The sequence below is a fragment of the Eutrigla gurnardus genome (assembly GCF_963514095.1).
Source record: "Eutrigla gurnardus genome assembly, chromosome: 2".
Taxonomy (NCBI): Eukaryota; Metazoa; Chordata; class Actinopteri; order Perciformes; family Triglidae; genus Eutrigla; species Eutrigla gurnardus.
This window is the reverse complement of record NC_139916.1, coordinates 5224671-5250626: the sequence shown is the minus strand read 5'-3', so window position 1 is coordinate 5250626 and position 25956 is coordinate 5224671. Positions and strand designations below refer to the sequence as shown.

Below are 25956 nucleotides of genomic sequence, written 5' to 3'. Positions count from 1 at the left end.
AACAGCACTTCAGAGGAGGAACTTAAAAGTGTAATTCTGATTTGTGAATTTGGTCAAAAGGAAGATCCCTTCCCATGAACTCCCGTCTGTCCAAACTCATGTTCTACCAGTTCATCACTTCAGGGAACCCACGTCTCGGACCATCAGCTGGTCTGATTTGACCAATACAGCTCACCGGCACCCTCATGTTCTGAATTAATAACAGCTGAAACAATTAGTCAATTAATTAATTAACTAACAAGCAACCATTTCTATATTTGACCTTTTCTTTTGAGCAAAAATAAACTGGTTCCAGCTTTAAGACGATAGACTGGACATCACTGGGTTTTAGACAGTTGGTAAGACGACACAGAATATGTAGAATGTATCAATTTATATCATCATTTTGTGACTTTTATACCCAAAAACAGTATTGAGAAAGTACAGGCAGCTTAATCAGAAATTAAAATGATCAATTCAGCCGTAATAAATACGTAATCCCATAATGACAAACAACACTTCTTAAGCAGGGACGTACATGTTGAACAGCTTTGAGTTAATATTGCATTTTTACTTCAAAAACATTTGGATGTTCCTTCACAGAGAAAGTGTTCATTAAAAAGGTCTGTTTGTTGAATCATCAACAGAAGGCCATGATTTGATTCAACCCATCTGTATGAACTTTGTTTTCACCATAATAATAATAATAATAATAATAATAATCCACTCATTCATCGACTCACCAGTCAAAATAGTAAGCTTCTTCTATTTTCCAGAAGGTTTGTAACCTTTAAATTGCACATTATCATCGAATACACTGAACATGATGAACAATGATTGCAACACTAACACGTCCAACATGTAGCTGCACAACATCAACACACTGAGACCACACTGAACATACGGTCGTAACAAACAGACAAGAATCTGTGTCAAAGTGATAAATATCCACCCCGTGACTTCCAAACATGAACACTGAGGCCCAAACACACACACAAAGAATTCAGGCTGAACTCCTTCAACTAAAAACAAAAAGGTGGACGCGGTCCAAGGTGGGTTACAGACGGGTGTGTGTGTGCTTCTCAGAACGGCAGCAAATCACCCAAACGGTCACCACTGTGAGGCGGCTGTGCAGATTGGAAAAGTGAAAAGGGAGTGAGACGTGTCACTGCAGTCAGAGGTGAGGAGGGACGGTCTGCAGGGCGTCTCGGGTCGTACGATGGACGTTCACATTCTGAAAGGAGGAATGATTCAGCGTCAGATACCTTTTTTTAATTAATAATGCATGCGTACCAACAAATATACAGGGAGTCGAGTCAGTGTACACGACGGTTTGTCATATTAGAGTATTGTTTTTGTTGAAACTGTACTGGATGCTTCGGAAAACTCATTAAAAACGGCTATTTTAGACCCATTTCATAGCTAATAAGTGCTCCCATCATGGTAAAATGACTCCCGTTATTTTATTTTATTTGTATATGGCAGCAGGTCTTTGTAAGCTTATGCAATATTTTGTTTTATTATTTTCAAGCCTTTAAACAAAAAGGGCCAGTATTATTAATTTGACGTTTTGTTATCGGTCCAAACCGAGGCAGGAAGAAATGTGTGCGACACAATGAGCGTTTTGTTCGGGCGGATGAATGGCAGCCAACCAACCGGTGGAGTCTTTGCATATAAATGAACAGGAAAATGTCCGGGTGCAGTTTGTACAGCAGAGTAAGCAGAAAAAGGCACGGCACGGTATGTGGATAGTACGAAGAGGAAGGAAGGAGAAGTGTGTCACGTAGGAGGAGGGAGGAAGAGCCAACTCAGCACTGGAGTTGGGTTTGATCTATTTGTCATGTGGGACCTTAATTTAAAAAAAAAAGACCATAACTTTCATCAAATCCTCTAAAATGAAGCACAAGAAGAGTGTTGTATGGATACATGAAATGTTTGATTGGAGTTTATTTGGAAACAAACAGAAATATCTCCTTTTATGTCTAATCAGCGATAATAATTTACTGTAAGAACCTTCATATAGTTGAACAAAAAAAATCAAAACAAAGTCTGGAGGATCTTCATTAGACAGTGTTAGACATCCTAACCCTAAAACAAACTGAGAACATGAAGAATATAAACAGTTGATTCGTTAATGTGCAAAATATTTAAAATGTTGCTTTGTTGTGCAACGCCGTAAAACGATTAGCGTTCCGACTCCTACAACAAGGATAAAGCAATGAGACACTGCTAAAAGGTAAAATCAGACCGACAGACAGGATCAATGGAGAAAACAAGCTACATCACTGGAGTTTCATTGCTTTCACAGTTGGCACGACTTTTCATTCATTCTCCAAAAATGGGAGAACGTGGTCATAGATCCTCGTCACAGGATTAATAATCTGATCAGAAACTGGATTCCAGTCAATTATCACCATCATTTAAAATAGAAGTGGAGGGAAAGCAGGAGATCAGAACAGTGAAGAGATTCAATCAAAAGGAAGGTGGAGGAGAGAGAGAAGTACATGGTGCGTCTGGAGGGTGCAGAGTGCGTAAAGGAGGGTGAAAAGGAGGGGAGGGGGGAGAGCGTAACGGCCTCATTGGTGAGCTGGCACCGTTAGCAAAGCCTCCTCTGACATCCGCGACACTTCTACGTTCTGACAACACAAGAACACAGAGGGGGAGGCATGAAAACACAGGAGATCAAACCACTGCACACAGACTGGCCCGAGACACGGAGGTGAACAGCTCTCAGATAATCTCATTTAATCCTTTTACTATGTGCATCTTACTGGTCAAACATGTGCAAACTATGTATTTGCTCACTTTGTTCGGCTGATCCTCGATGACACTGATCCTTGCCATTCTTATCTATTCTGTTTATTTACTTTATTAACTTATTCCCTGTGTATTTATTGTGTGTACTGCGTTTTATGCAAGCTGCTGAAATCAATTGCCCCTGGTGGGATTCATAAAGTTGTCGGAGTCCAGTCAGAAAAATCTGATGATAAACATGAAAAACTTAAGAGTCCACAGAGGTTTAACGTGTAATTATGTAAGAGTCACAAACTTCAGGTCTTTAAGTGTAAATAAAGGATCCTGATTGTATGTATTATCACATGCTCGTATATAAAAAGGTACGTATATTCACCGTCATACTTGCTGACAAAGCCAACATTTTTATCACGTTTACGAGTACATTTCTTTGGCTGTCGTGCGACTACTTTCATCAGTGCTTTTCCTCATCAAACCCTGTGGGAAACATGATCCATACTGAGGGATATGAATCTAAAAAAGGGGAAAATGTGGAACAGGAGCAACAGGAGCGTTTGTTTTATTTACAGTGACTGCTCGTGTCACCTGAGGCCCTCGGATCGACAGTTTTTGAACCAGCTTTCCTGGCACAAGCGGGTTCAGTTAGTGTGTGTGTGTGTGTGTGTGTGTGTGTGTGTGTGTGTGTGTGTGTGTGTGTGTGAGTACCCACCTCTGGTCTCTCTCTGTGTGTGTTGACCGCTTCCACATTTAAGCTGATGGACTCCACCTTACAGCCTGAGCATGCAGACACATTTGCTTCATTAGTTCAGGTGGCAGACGCACGTTTATATTATGACTATAACAAATAGATTCATCACATGTGATTGCTGAAAGGGAGAGCAGTCCTACCGTAAGCTACAGGAGTTAGCTTTAGCACCGTGTGCAGCGGGCACTTCAGGTATGGCAGCTCCTCTGTGGGAAAACACACAGAATCAGCAAACAGAGTCACAACTTGGAATTTACACGGTCCGATCTTGGTCAAGTCTCGTCATGGTTGATGGAATATGTCTTTTTTTTCTTGATTAATGTTACAAATCGCTTAGATTTTTCACATAAATACTTAATTATGGTGAAAATGTACCTGCATGACCAAGAGGAAAAGAAGTACAATGTAATCTGTAATCGTCGCTCAAACATCAACGTACTTTATCTACTTGGTGAATTTAGTGGTTTTCTACATTTCCCAGAGTGCTGTTCAACCACCTCTGAAGAAGCCAGATTAACAGAACTGCATGGTTTTTCTGTACGTGTGCCTGATTTAAAGACCCAATAAAAAGGACTGACCTGCCGTCTTGTCCAAGAAATAGGCCAGCAGGCAGCGCATGACGGCCTGGTGACAGATGACCAGCACGTTCTCCTGCCGCTCCAGCTCCATGATGACGGGCTCCAACCGCTGCACCAGGTCCTCGTAGGACTGAGTCAGGAGACAATTTACTCATCATTATAAACTAAAGACACTTCTGCATCATCCATTTCCTTCACACGGCCTGGTGAATAATCACAGTTAAACAGATGGACATTCTAGCAGGTGGAAAAATCCATCAGGCCATCTTAAACCCACACTAGCTGTAACAAAATCCACTAAAGCCCTACATCAGCCGACTAATGCCCGTATCCATCTTCCTGTAATGGAGAGTTAATGGAATGGACTTAAGGTGAGAAGAGGCCAACACTCAGACTGATGTGAGGTCTTTATTTACTGTAATCTTCAGTCACATCTTTCTGAGAGGCTGCCGTTCCAAGCCGGGGCTCGTTAGTGAAGAGTAAGTGGCCGGTCGCCATCTGGACGCAGTTTAATTGTGTTTGCGGTTACGTGTGAGCGTCGATGATGACAGCGTGTCCTTATTTGCACAAAAGGAGGAGACACTCGGCTTTGAAAAGATCCGAAGTTCAAACAGAGACACAATAACGATAAAATCCAAAAAACAGCCTCAACAGTTACGACATCCCACCATCAAACACAACGTAGCACTTTGAATCGGAGCCACTGACCTCTCCTTTTGGGTACCGATAGCGGTATTTGTCCTGGTCCCTCAGTGCAAACTCCAGAGGAAAGTGATCCTGGATCTCCTCGTACATCATCTCCTCACACACGCCCTGCATTACATCAAACACAGATTTAAAACACATGTAATAATAAAACACCCCACACACACATCAGCAAACAGCTGTAGTTCTCACCGCATCGATCTCGTTCAGGACCTTCCACTGCTCGTAGGTCACGCTGAGAGCCTCGGCCGTCTGGATGGTTCTCTTCATCTGACTGGTCCACACCTTCAGGTCACTGATGCCCTGCGACTGGATGAACTGGCTCAGCTTCTTCGCAAACTGCATGGAGAAGGAAAGCATGTATTAACTCAGTTAAAAACTGAAGACACGTCTCTTGTTAAAAAAAAAAAGGGTAACTATACCTCTTTGCCTCTCGGCGTGAGGCCCGAGTCTCCTCCGATTCGACCGTTGACGTTGAGCTCGCTCTCACCGTGGCGACACAGGTAGATGGAGCGCGGCGTGATGTGGATGTTCATGAGGTAGTAGACGATCCTGCTCTGGATATGGTCCAAGACCCGGTTGACCAGGTACCGCTGACCCACCTCCATGATTTTAATATAGGAGAGATCCCTGAGGAGACCACCAGCATGTTCAACATCGATTGATTTTGGCAGATTCGAGAACCACAGTATGATTAGCTCTGGAATACAAATTAATCACTACATAAACCTACAATAAAGAATTCTGTTATCAATCAAAGAAGCTTGAAATCTGATTCTACCAGATGAAGGGGAAACAGCGAGTGGTGTCATAGCTTCATACAAGGCAAAAGGCAAGAACTATCCTACAAAATGCATCATAAAAAAGTGTTTTTTTAAATTCAATAGATCTGCAAACAAGACCAAAAACTATAACGGTCAAATTAATTTTAATGTACTGTAATGCAAAGTCAAATAAAAACTATTGTTGAGAGCAATGTTTCCTAATCTGTCACGTGTGTGAGCTTTGTAGCGTTTGCTTTTTCTTAATTAAACAGTTTAAACAGTAGCATGCAAAACACACAAAGTCCAGAATCTATATTAAATATAATAATTAATTTACTAACAATAACCACGCCAGTTTCCGCCTCACCTGTCCAGAACTTCATCCAGCGTCTCGTAGGAGTTTTCGTAACACTTGATCCTCTTCTTGAAATCTTCTGCTGCTTCTTCTGTGTTACAGTTGGTGTAGTCGGGGCTGTCCAGCTTCACTTGCTGAGCAGAGAGACAGCACAGCATTAAATCAACAACATGGACAGAAGTTCTCCTGAGATCTAACAGAGAGATAAACAGAGACACTTACCACTATGTTCTCCTGTATGACATCTGGGTCTTCACACACAGACTCCACGAAGAACACCTGAGAGAACGATGTGAGGAACAAATCAGACTTTGTGGGAACGTCAATCATTGAAAGGAATAAGACGGACTATTTTCTGTAAAAAGGAAAAGGAGAGCTCTAATAGCTATTATAGTAATGTTTACATATCTTTTATGGGGCGTTCAGACCAAACAACACGAAAATGTCTGTTTTCTGCTTCCTGAATGTTTCTGCATCTCCTGGACAAAACCCCCACCATTGCATTGCAGACGCTTTCCAGATATCCAGCAAGCTAAATATGTGGATCTGTTGGGAGGTCTGTCGGGGAGCTACAACCAATGACAATGCAAGGCGTCTTGCCTGTAGCAGACCTGTTATACATTGCATTTGCAACATGGATGAAAGCCGTTGTTGTTGCACCTATAGTGTGAGATGTTTGTGTGAATAAAGTGACTGATCTACAGGGGAAGTGGTGCGACATTAACAAGCCTGTGTCACTTCACACATCTGGGGTTCCAGACAGCTGGTCAGTCATGTAGTATGAAAACCACATTTAAAAGCTGTGTAGCGTGAACATGGCTTTACTCTTACTCACTGCATTGTTGCATGCTCCTTGTATTCCTGCCATTTCTCCTAACAGTAACTCCTACTAAACACACTCGGCTTCGTAAATATCTTGGGTCGAGTGCAGAACCGTTGTGGGAGGAGAGAAATCAACAGCGTTTCTGTGATGTTCTGGCTCCACCGTGCCGTAACACTCACCTGGACCAGCCACAGAACTAAACCTTTAACAGTAGTCTCTCTCCAGAGCTGCACGGAGGGAGACACCCAGCCGGCCATTCAGCTCATTCTCTGTGGCCAGTGTTGCAGTAAAGCATGGTGGAAGCACTGGTTCTCATTCTACTGGCGATAGCTCCCTGGTTTCTGCTTCCTGATGTTATTTCATTGTTTTGGTCGTTCATGCAAAACCCTCAGCGAGTACATGACTCGCCCCAAGGCTGTGTTCAGTTTCTGGTTACCGGCATACAGAATCAAGCCCGCTACAACAGTCACAATGGAAACCACGCTGCTGGGTAGATTTGAACGGGAATGTCCACGTTCCACAATAGTTACCTTGAAGCCATTCTGCTCCGCAAACTGGATGATGGTTTCCCTCCTCTCTCTGGTGGTGTTTGTTGCATCAAAAACCTGTTTAGACAGACAGACGTTTTTAAGCATTCCACACCGTCTGAAACATGGAAGCCAAAACGGCAGTGAACATGTGACCCACCGCCACTTGGCCGCCGTCTTCCGAGAGATACTGTCGCACGTCGTTCAGCGCTGCTGAGGCACATTGTCTGTAACGGTCACAGATAACACGCATCAAGAATGACGCTGCTTTTTCCCTTTTTTTTTAATGATTTAGCCACACATTGCTGGCGGCTACATACATTAAAAATGGCATTCTTACCTCCTGATCTTTAACCCCTCCTCGTTGTCTGGACGGAAGAACTCAAAGGACTTGTAGATCTTCACAAAGTCTCTCCTGTACTGCCCGACGTTGAACTCTGTGGGGAAACATGGAGGCAAGGACACGATATAATTTCACTCAGCGTGAAACTTGTGATTCTCACTCGATTCGATGATCCTACGATGTCATTCCCTGGAGCCCAAGAAGTCGTACCTCTGGTAGGCACGCCGATCCAGTTAAGGTAGCGGGTCAGCTTCTTGGAGATGTAGGTCTTCCCCCTGGCAGGAAGGCCCACCGTCACAATCAGGGTGGGACAGTTGGTCATACATACTGGAACGACAGATGGGGAGGGAGAAGAAAGCTCAAGTCATGCTGCCGATTACACATAACGTGATGGATGAAGTTGCAAAACAGATCTCGGCGTACAAACTCGAGGTTTTGTTCCAACAATTGACAAATATGCCTCCACCACTATCAAAATGTGTCGATTTGTGTGTATTCCAGCGTTACCTTCCCTGAAGATGCATCAAAACCACTCTGAGAATGTCGTCAGAGGTCACAGAGGTCACAGTCTTTGCCCAACTTGTGAAACGCTGCACTTTAACTGCACTAAAAGTGACCAAACAGCTGCTTTCCACACCCGGTGGCAGTGTGTGATCACAGATGACTGGGTCAGAGTCTGAGACAGATTGTATGCATGCTACTTCTATTTAAATGATAATAAAGAGACCCAGAACAGGACAGACTATTATAGATGAAAGGATGGAAGGAAGATTTCCCATAATGCATTACACGTCTTATTAGAAACCACTCAGTCAGGCCACAGTGAGGAGACACTGACCCGGGCTGCTCACATGACTGCAGGGATACGATTCCCGTTTACAGCCAAAGGTACTGGACTTGGCACAGATGCTAACCATGACATGGACACACCTGCGGTCACCTGTCCAGTCCCCTCGCTGCGAGCAGCCTTCATCTAACGGGGGACGTCATGTGGACCCTTCACGTAACCAGGTGGCAGCGGGACATCTGAACCGCCGTTTATAACCGTAGTAAACGTTAGCTAACGCACAGACGCAGGCTGAGGTGTGCTACACGCAGGGGGGCGGATTAGCATTAATCATTTAAGTTTTACCACACATGGGTTTTGGCTACGTCATGAAATAAACCTCAGAAGTGACACAAACACACAGTTTATTCTGCCACCGCCGCTCAAACAGATAGATATGCTAACGACTGACGCCACGTCGCCATACGCACCCTTTCTTTGAGAAATGTGTTTTTCGGGAAGGCCATTTTTACACGGCATCCAGATCTTCTTGAGCGGGTTCTGGGTGAGTTCCCGCGAATGTGACGGCGCGTTGTCCTCCATTGCGTCCGGCGGCGAGGCGGAGGCGGGCGCGGCGGGAACACGGGGCCTTTTCCCGTGATGCTGCTCTGAACGTGACCGGCGTTTCATCCGCGCTGCTCTGCTGTGATGGAGATGGTCCGCGCGACCGGTCTCTCCTTCAGAGCGGTGGTCACGTGCTCCCGTCTGGCCACAATGGAGCCCGGCGGCGGAGTCTACCGTAACGACGGCAGTAGAGGCGCAGCATATGTTCTGCTTAACCGTAAGTGACATGAGCTGCGGCGTGTGCTCAGTCAGAAAACACAAATGCAGCGACAAAAAACGCAGTGTTATGCTTATTTTATATACTTTATAGCGACAAGAGCTCGAGCTACTTCTGGATGCATTACAAGTGCGCCACCGAGATACTGAAAAAGTTATGCTACTTTAATAGAGAAACTTTCACAAACAGGGAAGTCACATGTCTCTAAAAAACGTCAACGCTGGCTGCATTGAATGAAGACATCCGGTAGAGGTCACTCACAGCAGCCATTTAAAGTCCTTATAGGTGAAACACAGGTGTAATTAATAATATTAATCATGGCCCTATTCGTAGCTAGGTTTTAATTGACTGTGACACTTATCAATTACATGATGCACCTGGCCGCTCAAATATGTCAAATGGCGCCTGTGCAAAAAAAAAAGTCTTTTGACTAAGTAAGTTGCCAATTAATTATTCCTTTAACCTCTTGGGGCTGGACTCCCTTCAGTCTTTGCCAACTCATGAGTGAAATATCTAGCTCCTCCTCAGCTGCTAAATGCTCCATTTACCATTATGCATGGCTGGGAATCGGGTTGATGAGAGCAGTGAGAGCGAACCAAACCATTCGTGCCGTGAGTCATAAAATACACTGTAATTGTCTCAATAGTCTGTATCTTTTATGGAAGCTGGCTGAGGCACAACACATGAACACATTTCTACAATAGCCTACATGCAGCTGACAGAGATTACTGACAGTGAATGTAAGGAGGATCTCTAGGGGTCACAGTGGTGAGTTGGGATTTAAAATCACAGCCTATTCATATCCATTCTAAATGTAATCAAAAACAACGTGTGTGAGGACTGTGCTTGATTCACATCCTCCTCGCAATCATGACTGTTAAAGTAGGACAAATTACACCGTAATGGTTTTTTAATCGTTCACTGTGTTTGGTGACCTCACAGGATGACACAACACTAAAGAGGACTGGCTTTCATTCACACCGCTGGGTTTGTGCATGCTGACTCACTGTCCCACCGTCATGACTTACTGGAACACAACACAATGGGACTTATTGTTATTAGTAACACATGTGCTTTTCCTACTTTACTAAGTCAAAACATTATGACAATAATGCTCCACTATGTCTTGATACCCAGCCACCACTGAGTGACAAAAATATTTAAAAACTTATTCCTGTTATTATTGAGGAGGAATTAAAAGGTAATCCCAACAAGCATGAGGTGTCCACCAGATGGCAGCATTACTCTGTATGCGCGTTGAACAAGGCTTTTAAACCACAGTGAATAAGACACACCTGTAATGCCAAACAAATACAAATGCATTTCCTGTAGATGTAATGCTTGTAATGTTCAGATTGTGTGTGTCAGAGGATTTGTTACTCTATCACTATGGCTTAAGCAATTATAATGGAGATACATCCGCACTAATAGCTTTAAATAGAGAGGACATTGAGGTGTTGAATTTATGTAATAGTATTCCTTAAGGTGCACTTAAATATAAGGAGTCACTCTTTAAAGCAACAGGCCTGTGACCTACATTATGGGGAGATGGAGGTTTTCTAATTAAATAGCTCCACCACTCCCTCTAATTCCCTGACTGCTAGTACATAATATATGTCAGGTTCATCAGGTCCACGCATAAATGGCACACTTACTCAAACTGTACTGTTTCAGCTATAACCACACCGCAGTGCAGAGTTTCAAAAAACAGAATAAACAGCATCACAAACTGTGTCCTTTGTTTTATTTACAGGAGCTTATCTGCTCTGGCAGCCCGTGTGAAATCAGCAGCAGGTCATTCACACTGTGTGAAAGACGTCAGATACTTTTCGGACGCGGTGTCTCGCATTCTTTACACTGGGACACGAACAGGAAGCAGCTCCGAGAGAGCAGCAGCTCCTCCTCCTCCTCCTCCTCTTCCTCCCAGCAGCTGCCTGCCTCTGATTGCAGCTAACAGCCGTTAGCCTGTAAACATGCAACTGCACAAGTAATGCCCCCCCCCCCCCCCCCCGAATACACGCAGTCTGCAGCGAGGCGATCGACGCGCAGCCCGCCGATGCCTGCCAGAGGCCGCGGCGGGTCGCGAACACATCGTCGCAGCTCCGTACAATCACAACAAACAGCAGCCTTCAGCAGCGTGTCCGCCACCGTCAGAGTGTGGGAATAGAAATAATGATAACTGGGAAAACAACCTATATGATCAGCCTATAGAAGCGCAAAGATTGTTTTTGTTATGGTTTGATTACAGCAACAACAAAACATTGAAGCACATCAGCTGTTGTTACGGATACAGCTGGTTACTGAACGCGGAGATGCTCGCTGTTTTGTGGGGTAAAGGTCTCGCTGACAGCCTTGTTGTTTACGTCTCGACCTGCCTCCCTCTCCCGTCATCCGCTTTAAAATCCCCCCCCCCCCTAAAAAAAGAGACGCTCTTACCCGCGGGGTCCCGGTCCTGTGTGAGCTTGGCGCGGCTGGAGCAGCCTCTCATGACGGCGCGTCCTGTCCTCCGGATGGAGCGCGGTGCCCGGCGGTGTGTGTACGTGCGTCCGTCCGCAGCTGCCTCTTCGCCGATGCTCGCTGTGCGCTGCACACACCCACTTGTGTGCGCGTTGGGGACCTCGGGCAGGTTTCTCCAAAAACGGGATGGAGTGAGGTAACTGCCTACCTGCCCCCCCCCCCCCCCCCCCTCCCCTCCTACACCCCACCCACCTTTGACTGCTGAGGTATGTCCCCGCAAATAAAACGCATAGTGGAAACATAACGTGCAGCCAAATAACAAAGCACACTTCTATAGTCACATCTAGATATGATATGAACAAAATATCTCAGATTTCAAATGATATGTATATCATTTATAGGGTGCCATTTAAACAATAACATGCTACAAAGCTTATGTCCAGGAATAACGCAGGTAAAGTTTGGAGGTTTTCCAGCAGCAGCCAAACTGGCGGGACTGGTTTTTCTGCAGTGCCAATAAAAATCATTTACCTAACTTTGAACCTGTCACATTAGGCTTTTGCATTAAAGAAGCAGAACTTAGAGATGGCCGAAGATCAAACTGATAGCAGTCGGCATAACTGATCTGTAATTGCTTAACATTGGATTGTCTCTTTATTATGACACACCTAACCTGTTACTGGTAGTTGTTTGTTGAATACCTGTGTGACGTGGGGATCACAAGGATGTACAAGTTTACTCGGTGCACCGTGCCACCAATCAGAGGAAGGCATCACAGAACGGAATGAGTTATGCAGGTATGGAACAGTTGTTGTGACACAGTGATCAACAGCCAACGATAGTTGAGACTTAGATGGCTCTTGACTGACCTTCAACACTTTCTGCCCTAAAAGGCAAAGTGATCTACCCCCCCCCCCCCCCCCCCCCACTGCCACCCGTCTACACTCCGCCTGCAGGCCACACACCCAAGCCTCAGGCAGCATGCCCACACACTCACATACAAGCCAGACCTGTCTCACTGGGCTTTATCTCACAGCTTAGAATAAGATAACATAGTTTAGATAGCTCATGCAGCTTAAACACAGTGTGTACGCTCACACGGGGCATCCACCAAAACGATTTTATTTGGAATTCTCCTTTCCTTTCTCGTGCATTTTTCACTAATCTTCCACAAGTAAAACAATCAATTTAAAATAACCTTACACGACCATGCAATAATCAATAAGTACCTCTTATTTCTGCTGAACATGCCAGGATATTTCATAGACGGACAACTTTCATTGCACGGATGTCTGACGGATCCGATATCTTAGTAACAGTAGATTCCATGAACTTGCAATAAAGCTTCAGAGGAAATAAGAAAATCAATCATTCAATTGTTTTATGAATCAATACGACTCCCAAGGAAATTAAAAGAGCAATGAAAGATAAGGGTTTAGAATAGCCCTGCGTCTCTCCTGTGATTATCGCTGAACAAACTGACCCACGACTGAACCCCGCTGACCCTTGACCTAATAGCTGCTGTTGTATTTACTGTCTGTGCCAGTGAAGTGTGAAGGGGAGGATCGGAGACTTGTTGTGCGGAATAACACAAGAAGGAAGTGTGCGAAACACTCGTTGTCGTTGGTGTTACACATACGTGCTGTAATCATGACTGCGCTTGTTTCTGACTAGCAGGAAATGTACTTACCGCCGCCGCCCCATGAGGAAGTTTGTCTTTTTCCACACACTGTAAGATTCCACCAACAACTACACTCTTGGGTAATTCTTATTGTGAGAACTCTAACACTTAAACAGCAGCTGAGGTCACGCTTCATATCTAATAATGGCCGACGTCCCATATTTACAGTCGTTTTGATGATAAGCTTCCCGTAACCCATCACCTAAATACTGCAGGGGGAGCATGTGATTGAAGTGGGGGAAAGGTACCCACCGTATAATCTAAACATAATGTTGTTGACCTTTTTTTCCTGTCCAACACCACGTCAGATGGCTGCGCCCCAAATAACTGCGCCGCTGCTGCTGCTGCTATTAATAGGCGCCTCACAAAGCCTGGAGGGGAACGACTACAAAAACAATCGTTTCAAGGACGGCTCCGAGCCTGACTTTATAGTTAATAGTTACGTTTTATTAACAATCGTAGGGACAAATCCAATCTCTGCGTGGAGTGGATGTACATATATGCTCACGTTTTAATGCGAGGTGAAACCGTGGCCCCTATTTACAGGAAGTGCTTGACTCAACCTCCATAAACAAGCGCAAGACCTTTGTCAAGAAACGTGTCACAACTCATCCATGTAGAGAGACCAACCATTACCCCACTGCTGCACCATTACGAGGACACAATGTCGACCTGCTCGCTCATAAGTGTCCTTTTATTGTTGAATACTCCCTCGGGGTCGAAGGGCACGGATCTCATGAACAAGACGAGACAGTCGGGTGTCAGACTTTGCTTTAATTCCTGAAAGGAAGGCTGCAAAAGACAGACGGCGTTAAGACAACGCAAGTATTAGTGAGTGTTCTAGTTTCACAGTCTGACCACGGTTGCTTCTTCGTCCGTCTGTGTGATTTGCACACAAGTGCATAGTTACAGAGGAGACCTCAAATAGCCAATCCAGCATTCAAATACACAAAACCTGTCCACTACAAATACTTCCTGTCTGCACACAGACACTCGTTCTAAAAATGACATACGCACGTACAAATACTTAAAAACGGACGACCCCCGCAGTGAGAGGAGCTGTTGGTGTCTGCCGCTGACGGGACAAACGGGTGATACCATGTCTTGATACGTCTTGTAAATGTCCAGCCGTGGTTCCTATGTTGTCCCTTCCTCAACATCCAGCCTCCCCAGAGTATTGAGCAGGTCTGTGATGGATCCTCTCTCTGCACACATCACCTTCTCCTCCCTCCTCTGAGCTGCTTGTCCTCGTCATCATCGACGTCGTCGACCGCCTCACTGACTCTGGCAGACCGTGGAACTGGTCTTGGCCCCCGCGGCGGCCTTCTTGCGCCTCTTGTTGAGTAGCGGGTTGCTGGACGTGTCTAGATCTTTGATCTTCACCTGGTCGTAGTCCACGCGCATGGTGGCCAAAGCGCTGGTCATCTCCTCCTGTGAGAGACGGGCAGAGGGTCATGTGTGGCAGGGTGTCTTCTACATTTCGTTTTATCTCTCCATGTTAAAACCCCTGATTTGTGTGTGTGATAGAGCGGCGACCTGTCCAGGGTGTAGCCTGCATTCACCAAATACCAGCTAGGATCGGCTCCAGGCCTCCACGAAACTGAACAGGATGAGTGTGTTACACATCCATTACATCCAATTCACTTCCTTGCAGAGAATGAGATGAGAAGTTTGACACCAAACTCACGTTCACTCGATAAAGAAGTAGCTGGTGGCAGCTGCCAGTTAGCTTAGCTTAGCATAAAGACTGGAACCGGAGGGAAACAGCTAGCGTAGCTTTTTCCAAAGGTAATACAATCCACCTAGCAGCTCTTAAGTTCACTAATATATATAATAACATGTTACTTCTTATCTCGTCTATTTTTTTATTCCTCACAAAAACAGAAGTGGAAGATGGTTAAATTTAGTTTTACTGTAAATGAACCAGAGTTGTTCAGGGTTTAGAGAAACGGGAAACATTTTCATGAGTTGGGGAAAGATCAGTTAATCAATGGACGAGGACAAGAGTAGCAAAAACGGACCTCAGATCCTGAAAAAAAGACTAAAATGTTAGAAAGTGTGTACGCAAACTGGAGCTAAAAGGCGTGGAAGTGTTAACCCTCAGACTCTTCATGATTTCAGGCCTCGGTCTACGTGTGAAGAAAGAGTCTTACATGGTTGTGCTTTTTGAGAAGTGGAGTGCAATCCGTGACTTTTTTGCACAATATAGCGTTGGTCGTTGCAGAACTGAACGGCGGTGCATTGTGTGCGTATCTGATTGTAGAAATGTTCTTTTCATACATTATCGCCTCAAACCTGCTCATTCAGCAGCTGTGAAGGAATGTACCGTTCTACTCATGATGTCGCTCACATTTACAGCCGATTGCACAACGGATGCTTTAACCCCACGTTGACTTGATGAGAGCAAACAGCTTTCTTTAGCACAGATTGTTTTTGAGTGAATCTTAGAAATAGTGTTGGGGAATATGGCTGCTGAGCTCCTTTGTGCTTCAGTGTTATATGAATATACTGGACTCACTCACAGTACAGACTACACTGTGACCACTGCTTCCTCCTGCTGGCCAGCGGGGGAATATCAGGATATTGATACGCAAATAAACATTTGAATGTCTTGAGCTTGGATAATGTATTATAATTTTCCGTTTACTGAAGGATTAAAAAAACAAATACAAATTGTCAATCTTCCTTTACTGGCTTTCGAGTAGTTATCATGAAACTAATACAATTTAACACATGAGAATCAGTATACTAGTCTTAAGAGTACTTGACTGTAAAAACCCTTAAGAGGCTGTATGTCTTCTGTGGCTCTGCAGGAGCTTTGTAAATGCTGAGAAAATGCCCCAGATGTTGCCATAGTGATGTCACCAGATGTTATCTCAGCTTGGGCTTGGATACTCCAAATGTTAACAGAAGTCTTACAAACGGAGGGAGAGAAGATTGATTGGTTTTTACCATCCTTTTTTATATAATCTCTCACTAATTAATTAATCTTAATTGCTGCAACCTCAAGCTTTGACAGCTCAGCAGTGACAGGGTGTAATATAAATATGTGACCAGATGGGGTCAGTGTTGTTGTGCTACTGACCTTCACATCCTCCCACATCGCTCTGTCTTCAGTCAGGACCCGGGTGGTGTGGAGCGGAGTGGAGGGAACCTCCATGGACTTCTACAGAGAGAGCACACACACACACACACACACACACACACACACACACACACACATGTAAATATGAACAGATGCACTGAAAACAGGAAGCAGCACAAGTAAACACTGTCTGCATGTGACCCACAGATACTTACATTAATCCAGGGGTGGTTCATAAACTGAGTGATGGTCATCCTCTCGTTAGGGTCTGTTTTTAGTAGCTGGTTGATCAAATCTTTGGCTGAAAGAGCAAAGGAAGGCATTCCAAACATAATTACATTATTAGAAGCAAAAGACACACAAACACACACAACTCTTGTGTCTCCTGAAGCTTCTCCAGGTCTCGGGGACAGACTGGCCTGATTGCATAGCAAATAGGATTACAAGGAAGGGAGAAGCGTGAGTCTGAGGGAAATAAATAGAATAATGATTCATTGCAGATCATCATTGCAGTTGGTTTGGTGGACGACACCAGCTGGCTGTTGGGTTTTATGTCTCATAGAGGGGTTAGGGCCTGATCATGTGTAGCCAGTAAAACTCACGCAAACACAGCTGAGTTTGGGAGATGAACCCGAGCTGATCACAAACTGGTCTTCTATATGAGAACGACTTGGACAAAAGGTCATCCAGTAAACCAGCAGAGCTGCAGGTCGTTTTGTGACTGATTTAATAGCTATAGAATATTACACTTTTCATAAATGTGTAGTTGATATAGGTTTAATATCGAATATATGACATTTTTTAATATTTCAGGGTTGAATTGGAGAGAAAAACAAGCATTTTTGTTGGCGGGAGGGGCATCTCACCTTCCTGTGACACCTCAGACCACTCTGGGTTGGGGAATTCGTATTGGCCCATCCTGATCCTCCTCTTCATCCCTGGAGAAATGGCCTGGCCCGTGTTGGAGTAAAACGGAGGGAAGCCACACAATCTACAAACAAATCAAAACACGTTATGATGCGTTTAAAGCCTCAACTCTTTGTCGGAAGAATGCTTCAAAACGTTTGTGGTGACATTCACACGGCCGCCCAGCACTCACAGGATGTACATGATGACGCCCAGAGACCACATGTCACATGACTTGTCATATTTCTCCGGACCTAAAACCTCAGGAGCTTATCGTTGGCAAAACATAAACACACAGAAATACATAAGAAATATAAATGGAGATCAACGGCAGATGAATTGTATACGTTTTTTTTCCTGAAACATCAGAAAAAAGAGAATCTTTTGGGTAAAAACCCCATAAAGGACACGTACCCACGTAGTACGGTGTATAACAGGGGGTCTGTAGAGGATTTTGCAGCGTCGTCTCCTTAGCAAATCCAAAGTCTGTTAATTTAAGGATCGCTTTTTTCTCTTTATTGGTGTACAGCAAGTTCTCTGGCTGGTTAGGAGGCAGAAGAACACATAAATACGTCCTTTAATGAACCACAACGTAATATAATCTTTACGAGTTAGACAGTGATCTGGATCGTTCTGCACCTTGATGTCTCGATGTGCGATGTCGATGTGGTGGAGATACTGAATGGCCGTGCCGATGTCCCTCATGATTTCAGAAGCCTCTGGGAGGAAAAGAGGAGAACACACTGTCTCAAACCAGAACTATTCTAGTATCACAACAAATAAGATGGAGCACATGTATATATTATTTTTTTTTTTTCTAATGAAATAACGGTTATTCTTTCTCACGTCCTGTGACATCAGTCCTCACCTTTCTCAGTGAAGGCTTGGTCTCCTCTGGCCTGGATTCGGCTGAACAGCTCGCCTCCTTCCATACTAGAGGCAAACATACACAAATGACCATCCAGAGCATGATGTCACCTCTACATCACAGACATCAACCTTGAATCAAGTTAACATTTTCTGAGCATTTCTTAAAAATAAAAAAAAATAAAAAATCAGCGTTCCCTATTATTTTGATATTTCCACCTCTGGAGAATTCATTTTGAGAAAGAACATTTTTTAAGTTTATTTATGAAGTCATTTCTACTCGAAGGCACTGAGAAACAACATGATTAGTAATGAAGCAGGGCTGGAAGGAATACATAAATGTTATTTTATACTAAATAAAGCACCACAGTTACAGTATAACAGATAAATTCCACAAAGTACGCATGAAAAAACAAAATAAACTGGCATAACCACAGCAATTAAATGTTATAATAGTATTATCAACACAAACTGGTAACAAAGACAATAAGTCAATACCACAATAAGCTTGACAATCGGGTATATTTTCTAACACGGTTTTACGCTGTGAGGCGGGCGGGTGGATTGTGTGGAAGTCTTGGAGTTTCTCGGAACACTTTTTTCAGAAGGAACAGAAAGCTTTCGGTCAAAGTGATTCGAAACGCTTTCGGTTTCTTGCAAAGATTAGTGAGTGATATGTGGAACTCTAAAAACACTGAGCGAAAGTCTGGATCTAAAGGGTTTATTCTACTCTAATCTCTATCATTTAAACAGTAAAAAGGCTACTTTGTTTTCCCTCTGTAGTCTCATTAGTATAAATACATTAACTGACCTATGACCTCAAAAGTTCAGAGAGTTTCAGAATCACAACCACGCATCAAACAGGCCTCACGGAAACTCTCCCCTCTGACTCTCTCTGTGGACGGGAACTACTTTCTGTGATCGGCCGATAAGCTGAGAGGGAAATGTGTGTGTGATCGTGTGTTAAAGGGACTGTGGTGGGCTGTACTGCTGTCCTCATCTGACCCTCACTCACACAGGAAGCAACACACACACACACACACACACACACACACACACACGGTGTTTCTCTGCTGTCAGCCTCTGTGGTTTCTTTCTGTTCCTTTGAATGATAACTCAACCTAACCCTTTTTGCCGTTCACAGGTGGAAGACAATGAAAAAAAAGTACAAAGTTCAATTACATGTACACACATCAAAGCTCTCTCTCTCACTCTCTCTCTCTCTCACACTCACACTGGAGGTATTATTATGGAGCGTTTGTCATGACACACAAAGCCCAGATGGAATTCTGTCGACGTCTTCATTTGCTTCAGGACTGACCTTTACCAAACCTCCAGCTATATTTAGTATGAAAACAAATCAGCACCTATTTGTTTTAGATCTATTGGAAACTGTGACTTATGGGAAAATGGAGTCATCGTAAGCTGACCCTTGAGCCTGATATTAAAGGCGCAGTACTCTTTTTTTTACTTCATAATTTAATAATAATAATTTAAAAAAATGTCATTCCCTTTATCTAATAACTCAAATCACCAAATATGGAGTCCTCATATACACGGTCGTCAAGCAGAGTGTGTAAAGCGGTGAATCCTACCACTCCATGATGATGAGCAGGCACTTCTTCCCATGATGCATGTTTTCGTACAGGCTGATGATGCGGACGATGTACGGCCCTCCCGATACGTGCCAGTGGAGCTCCACCTCCCGTCTGGCTTTGGGGCTGTCGTAGAGAATCTGGGACACAACAAGATATATGATCAGAGATGTTCCATGACCGTTTTCCCCTCCCGATACCGATTCCGATACTCGTGCTGTGATACCGAGTACCGTTGTTTGGCTGAGATCTATTCGGATCCTCTGCACTTCCTCGGGACTGTGCTTGATCCGCGTTATAAAGACCATTACTTGGATGTGGGATTAAAGCAGCGTGCGCGAGAAATGATCCAGGATGCGATGGATGCGGAGACCCCGCTTGGAGACGGAGAAGAGCAGGAGAAGGAGAGCAGAGCGCAGAAAAAAGGACTCGTCTCTCTGCTCCAGATGAGGGGCATGCACCCTCGTTGTCTGATATGTTCGATGACACATTTTATTTGTATATACTGTGCATTGTTGTAATGTCAGTGCTAAATACATATGTTCAGACTTTTGTAATTGATTTATTCTTTGAATTGCAATGCCTTGCTTTTAGTGAGGTGAGTACACAGTCATAGCCATACATGCAATGGTACTAATAATTGGAATATTAATTGCTTTCGGTGTTTCCGTTTTCGGCCTTGGTTTCCTCATTTTTGGTTTTCTGTTTCGGCCAAGAATTTCCATTTCGTTCCCTAATACTTACACACATTTCTGTCATCAAAATCCACCTAAAAGCTAAGAAAAGTAATGGCTTTACTGTAACTGTAAAAGTAAAAGCTTTTGGTCTTGTGTAATGAATGACAGGAACACATGACTATGAGCTTCACATTTTTTTGGCAACTATTTAGATCATCGCTTGAGTCATTCGATTTAAAAACACCAAACATTCCTTGGTTAAAGCTTCTCAGTTGTGGGGATTTGCTGCTTCTCTCTGATGTCAACAGCTTTGATTGGTTGACCAGAACAAGCAGTTTGAAAATGTCACTTTATGCTTTGGGAAACTGTGATGGATATTTTATTATATTCCATAGTACAAAGATTAAAGGATTTATTGAGAAAGTAACCGGCGGATCAATAGATCATGAAAAGGATAATTGCAGCACTAATGTCGATATCAGAAAGAATCCTTATTAATGTGGTAATGATCAACCATATCACCTCGACCGATTACAGCTTCTAAAAACCCGTCAGTTTTATAAGCCTATAATAATAAGCAACATTAACGTTATTATACTATTTATTCACTGATCCACCACGTGTACAGCAAACACATATATAGTCCTTACGGCATCCAGGTCATACAACAGCACACACACACACACACACACACACACACACACACACACACACACACACACACACACACACACAGCAGGTGGCAGACCTTGGCATAGCACACATCTTCAGTCGGGGTGTATTTTTGGATGTGACATGGTCGGAGTGATCTGCTGTTCACGAGGCCCAGTACATAAGACAGAGGGGCTGACTCATAGACACACACACACACAGGCACACACACACACACACAGGCACACACACACACACACACACACACACACACACACACACACACACACACACACACACACACACACACACACACACACACACAGAAACCGGTGCTCTCTAACAGGTTGTTTTAAAATGCTCAAAATGTGAGAAGTGATTTTTGTGGATACTCCACATGTCAGAACATCTGGCGGCGTTGTGTTTTAGCTGGCTAACGTCAAAGAGGAAGTGAGGGCAGAGTGTTTTCTGAGCAGCGCCGTGTCGAAAGTTGAGGGTTTCCGGTGACTTATTTGTCTGATCTACTATTACATGTGTCCTACTTTGTAGAGCAAGGCAGTGGGCGGTGTTGTTTCTGCTGTGTCATTTATAGCTTTATGACTTGAACGAGAGCAGACTACATGTGAGCTGGTTTCCTTCATTTCCTGCAGACAACCTGAATTGGCTCCAATAAAAACGGACTGTGTTAGATTAAATACATAAAAACATGAAGGCGGAGGCGGAGAGGGACAATTAACACAATGAGACGGACAAAGTTAATTTTCCGACGGACTCTTTTCATATGTGAGGCGGTATCGTGAAGACTAAACAGACGCTTGTCCCTGACCCTGCAGTAAACCCATCAACCACATCCTCACGCTCCTCTAAACCAATCAGATCCCGGGCCTTAACACACACTGAGACTTACACACTGTGATCTGATAATGCCCGCTGAGTTTAACAGCACATTACCTGCGAGGCCACACAGACACACACACGGCTCCAACCTGTTTACACTATTAAATATTAGTGGCTCAGAGAGTGCCGGTCTGTGGGTCTTGATAGAAAAGGTGGTTTATCTTTACAACGTTCTAATGATTGACTTTGTGCAGCAATAACAGTAAAACATTAGAGGTTAGAAGCTCAATCTCAGTTTAATACATACGCATGCTAACATTTGCTAACTAGCTTAGTTTTGCAGGTGTTTTGTCATAAGGTAGCTCATGAAAGGTTGAAGGGATCACCGATGTTATTACTCGACACACAACAAACTTTCACCTCAAGTAAGAGTTTTCCTTGACATCAGGGCTAAACTGCAGAGTAAACTGCAGAGTCCTGTATACCATATACTCACATTGTGAGTTAAATCCCCATAGGCAATACAATCATTTCCATAAGCACACATATACTTACTTCAGATCTATTTGCATGATCCATGCTGCTAACTTGCTTTTCTTATTGGCTTTGCATGTATTTTGCATACTTTTGATTTGCACTGTGTTGTTTTAGATTTTTAGAATTGCTCTTTTGTATTGCAGCAAAGCGATCCTATGTGTACAAACTGAAAACACTGCAGTGATCCACATCCACACGTCTTCCAGCTCCGTTGAACACAAAGATCCTTAACTGAAAAGGATCTGCATTTATTCAAGACACCCTGAGCTTCAGTATAGTGTGTTTCCTCCATGCTAGCATGCTACCGTCAAAGCAGATAATGATCTTGAATATCACACAACGAGCAGCTAAAGAGTCTTTAATAAGGCCAGACTTACCGAGACTATTAACTTGTTTAACAGCAGCGGTTGCTGTGTACGATCCTAATTGTAGTTTTCACACTCCAGATCCCTTGCATGTAGTGTCTGACCAAACCACTTAGGGTTCCTCTTCTTGGTCTCTGCGGGTCCCCTGAGGAAACCCAGATGTGCCACAACCATGCCAAAGGCCTGACCACGGAGGTGCACACACTCAAACACATGGACCATGAATGGAAGTGTCTCTACACGGACCCGTGGCTTGTACAGTTTTCCATGCGCTAAGATACGTGCTTCCAATGGTATTAACAGTCCATGCTCGAGAGTCAAGACCACGGGACTCTCCCGGGTCCTGCTCCTCCAAGGAGTCAGACAAATCCCAGTTAAAAGAACCCTGATGACTTTAACTGAATTGCATTAACAGGATGGCTCCCCTCCAGCTTTGCTGCAAAGTGGATTAAACCTAAACCACACATCCATTACGTTCAGCGCTAAGAGCAACACTTAATTACAAAAGCCAGCTGGTCAACCCTCCTCACCCCCAAACACTCTTGATTATTTCCATTATTTATACAGAGAAAGCTTGAGTGACAATAAAGTGGAATCAAAAACTCTCTGTGACTTCATCCAATACAATACAATTCACAAAACAGACAGCCAGTAAAGGCTTCTCTAGAGAAGGTGTACTGTCATGTGTTTCCTTTGTCATCTCTCAAACCCAAACCCAGGGTCTACGGTCTTCAGGTCTCAAAGGGGTTTCCTCAAAGCTGGGGTCACCCTGACCAGCTGCTATAGCTTTCTCCGGCTGAAGCTGGAGTCTGTCGAGCACCAGGTGATGCTGTTGTGAATGCGTACGGCAGTCACATGACTTCACAGGAAAACATTTTCACAGATTAACACACCTTCTCTTAATAGCCAACAGGACGTTTCTACTACAAACTGCCCTTGTGCTGTAGACCCATTTAAACAGCTTTGTCTGCTCCGACACATCCAGATTAAATTCAGTGGCCTGTAGATTTCTCTGCATATATATAAATACAGTATACACACACACATTCTCTCTGCTGTCATTTTAAAACTGTAACTGTGTTCTTCTCCCTCTCAGTCTGACATGATGCTATCAGGAATCCTATCCCTCTTGGCCTTTCATCTGTTTTTGAGTTATTTTCTCTTATCTCGTCACTGTTTCTCTTTCTATTCTGGAGCCCGGGTCTACAGCTCTGCCTGCTTGGGCAGCTCAGATCCAGATGGATTACTGTAAGCCAGTAAATCTCAGAGCCTGCGTCCCAGTGGTGACAGCCGGGCGACCAGGGCTTGTGTGCCTCTCTCCCCGTGTACGAAAAGGCGTGCTCGAGTTTCCGCCGCTCCTGGAGCGAGGTGTCACTGTCAAAACCCCATGTGTCCCCCCCGTGAAGCTGCGTAACATATGGCTGGGCGACCACACGCCCCTCGACTCGCATCTGATCCAGTAATAGGCTGAGATTCCGTGAAACCCAGCTCCGTGATCACGTTCGGCCTGTCCACGATGTAGAGCATGTGAGCTCAGTGGGCAGCATGTACACCCGATGTGGATGGCAGGAACACGTGCAGAAACGGAGCCAAAGCGTGTGTTTACCAGTCAATACAGACAAACTGACCAACCACTCAAGCACACGAGGATGGATGTTGGTCCTGAGTCCTTTATGTCTGTGGCAACAACTTTACCTCAACAAAGATCATAAAGAGTGTTGGATAACCAACTGGACAACTCTACAATGTGTCCTCATCAAGACAGCACTAATAAGATAAGACAAACTATACTATACTATGTTTTCAGACAGGTATTAACAGTACTTTATATCACTAAAACTCAAAATATCCCTCAGCTCTTTTGTGTGCTGCTCTATATTCCAAAGTCACTGACAGGTTTGGACCAGTGGCTAAAACTAGTTCTTCAGTTTTGCAAGTATGATAATTTAGGCAAACACACACACACACACACACACACACACACACACACAAAGCGAGTTTATGAACCTTTAATTGTGCTAGAAGTGCTGACTTGGCAGATTAAAGTGTGTAAACCGATCTGAGGAGCTCTAATGTCTACTTCCCTGTTTATAACACACACACACACACACACACACACACACACACACACACACACTTGTGTCAGGTGACTTCGGTACCTTCAGTGCGCACTTCTCTCCCGTCTTCTTGTTGAAACACTGTAGAACTTTGCCGTTAATCCCTAAACCCAAGACCTGACTGGAGATCTTGTAATCGTCCGTCACTGCGTGTCGCTTTATCTCCACTTTGGGGTAAACGGGCAGGGCGAAGTTTGTGGACTCGCTGCCTGCGGCGGCGGCGCCGGGAGCGGCGGGAGCGGGCTGCTGCTGGCCCGGCTCGTCGGCCGGGGAGTCCGCCTCTGCCTCAGCCTTTGGCGCCTGCAGCGGCTCCTGGTTTCCGTTACCATTTTGTAGCATGTTCCCACCGGCAGCTTCCTCTGGAGGAGACAGCGTGTGTAGTCCACCGGAGTAGACGCTGCGCTCCCGGTGTTTGCGTAAACCTGACAGGGATCCTCCAGCAGACCGACGCGTCTGGTCGTCCTGGGCACCACAGCCTCTGTGTGGACTCACCACACCGAGTCCACCGGTTCTACAAGATAAGGCTTATTTAACAAAGGACATTTGTTAAAACTACTCTATGTCTATTTTTCCTCACAGAAAATTAAATACCCGCCTTTTAAAAAAAAAAAAAAAACAAGCTGTCTCTTCAGAGAAATCACAAATATTTTAAGATACAGCAGAAAAATTAAATTCCCGCCACTAATGTGAGGCTGTATTCTGTTGATTGTGCTGATCTCAGCTTCCCGTTGATCTGGAGTCCTGTGGTTGAGTTCACATGGCCGGTCACTGTCACAGTTGGTTGAAGCGCCACCCTCCCACGGTTAAATCATCCAACTCAACTGCACCTATGTGGACGTCTTAAAGGAGCAGCACGTATATTCTCCTCGGTGTCCAGTGAGCCCTGTGGAGGACAAGCTGGGAGGAGAGCAACACTCGGATATGTTACTGCAAAGCTAGGATAATGAAATGATAATAATTATTATTCATAATAATGAGAAATGATTTATTACACAGAGGTT

General features: G+C 44.3%; 2 protein-coding genes across 4 annotated transcripts; both read right to left on the bottom strand.

The window, feature by feature from the left end:
- Nucleotides 1–324: 324 nt before the first annotated feature.
- Nucleotides 325–11819, bottom strand: LOC311031103 (6-phosphofructo-2-kinase/fructose-2,6-bisphosphatase 4-like). Of its 3 annotated transcripts, none has more exons than XM_084037218.1 (14): nucleotides 8831–9104; nucleotides 7784–7900; nucleotides 7571–7667; nucleotides 7391–7457; nucleotides 7234–7308; nucleotides 6103–6159; nucleotides 5893–6014; nucleotides 5184–5391; nucleotides 4954–5100; nucleotides 4765–4869; nucleotides 4057–4186; nucleotides 3622–3684; nucleotides 3443–3507; nucleotides 325–1213 (listed from the first exon to the last, which is right to left on the bottom strand). In XM_084037218.1, exons 1-14 carry the CDS (start codon nucleotides 9027–9029, stop codon nucleotides 1154–1156), a joined length of 1512 nt encoding a protein of 503 aa, XP_083893344.1. In that variant the 5' UTR covers nucleotides 9030–9104; the 3' UTR covers nucleotides 325–1153. The 3 variants fall into 3 exon arrangements, with proteins under 3 accessions (XP_083893344.1, XP_083893346.1, XP_083893345.1); XM_084037220.1 differs by lacking the exon at nucleotides 8831–9104 and adding an exon at nucleotides 11617–11819 and having other exon boundaries at nucleotides 329–1213; XM_084037219.1 differs by lacking the exon at nucleotides 325–1213 and adding an exon at nucleotides 1894–2615.
- Nucleotides 11820–14072: 2253 nt separating this feature from the next.
- Nucleotides 14073–25635, bottom strand: mapkapk3 (MAPK activated protein kinase 3). The gene is made up of 10 exons (XM_084037302.1): nucleotides 24998–25635; nucleotides 19772–19911; nucleotides 18178–18242; nucleotides 17949–18028; nucleotides 17724–17850; nucleotides 17503–17578; nucleotides 17270–17394; nucleotides 16619–16704; nucleotides 16404–16484; nucleotides 14073–14749 (listed from the first exon to the last, which is right to left on the bottom strand). The coding sequence occupies exons 1-10, from the start codon at nucleotides 25292–25294 to the stop codon at nucleotides 14594–14596; spliced, it is 1233 nt and encodes a 410-aa protein (XP_083893428.1). The 5' UTR covers nucleotides 25295–25635; the 3' UTR covers nucleotides 14073–14593.
- Between the last annotated feature and the right edge of the window lie 321 nt (nucleotides 25636–25956).

Bases quoted from the DNA above. Each gene is read 5' to 3' on its own strand.
- LOC311031103 (XM_084037218.1), bottom strand. From the start codon at position 9,029: ATGAAACGCCGGTCACGTTCAGAGCAGCATCACGGGAAAAGGCCCCGT. The intron at 6,160-7,233 runs GTAACTATTGTG...TCGTTCTCTCAG, and splicing joins CGGAGCAGAATGGCTTCAAG to GTGTTCTTCGTGGAGTCTGT. The intron at 5,101-5,183 runs GTATAGTTACCC...TTCTCCATGCAG, and splicing joins TCACGCCGAGAGGCAAAGAG to TTTGCGAAGAAGCTGAGCCA.
- mapkapk3 (XM_084037302.1), bottom strand. From the start codon at position 25,294: ATGCTACAAAATGGTAACGGAAACCAGGAGCCGCTGCAGGCGCCAAAG. The intron at 17,851-17,948 runs GTGCAGAACGAT...CCTCCTAACCAG, and splicing joins TCGCACATCGAGACATCAAG to CCAGAGAACTTGCTGTACAC. The intron at 17,395-17,502 runs GTGAGTGCTGGG...ATTTGTTTGTAG, and splicing joins GGCGTCATCATGTACATCCT to ATTGTGTGGCTTCCCTCCGT.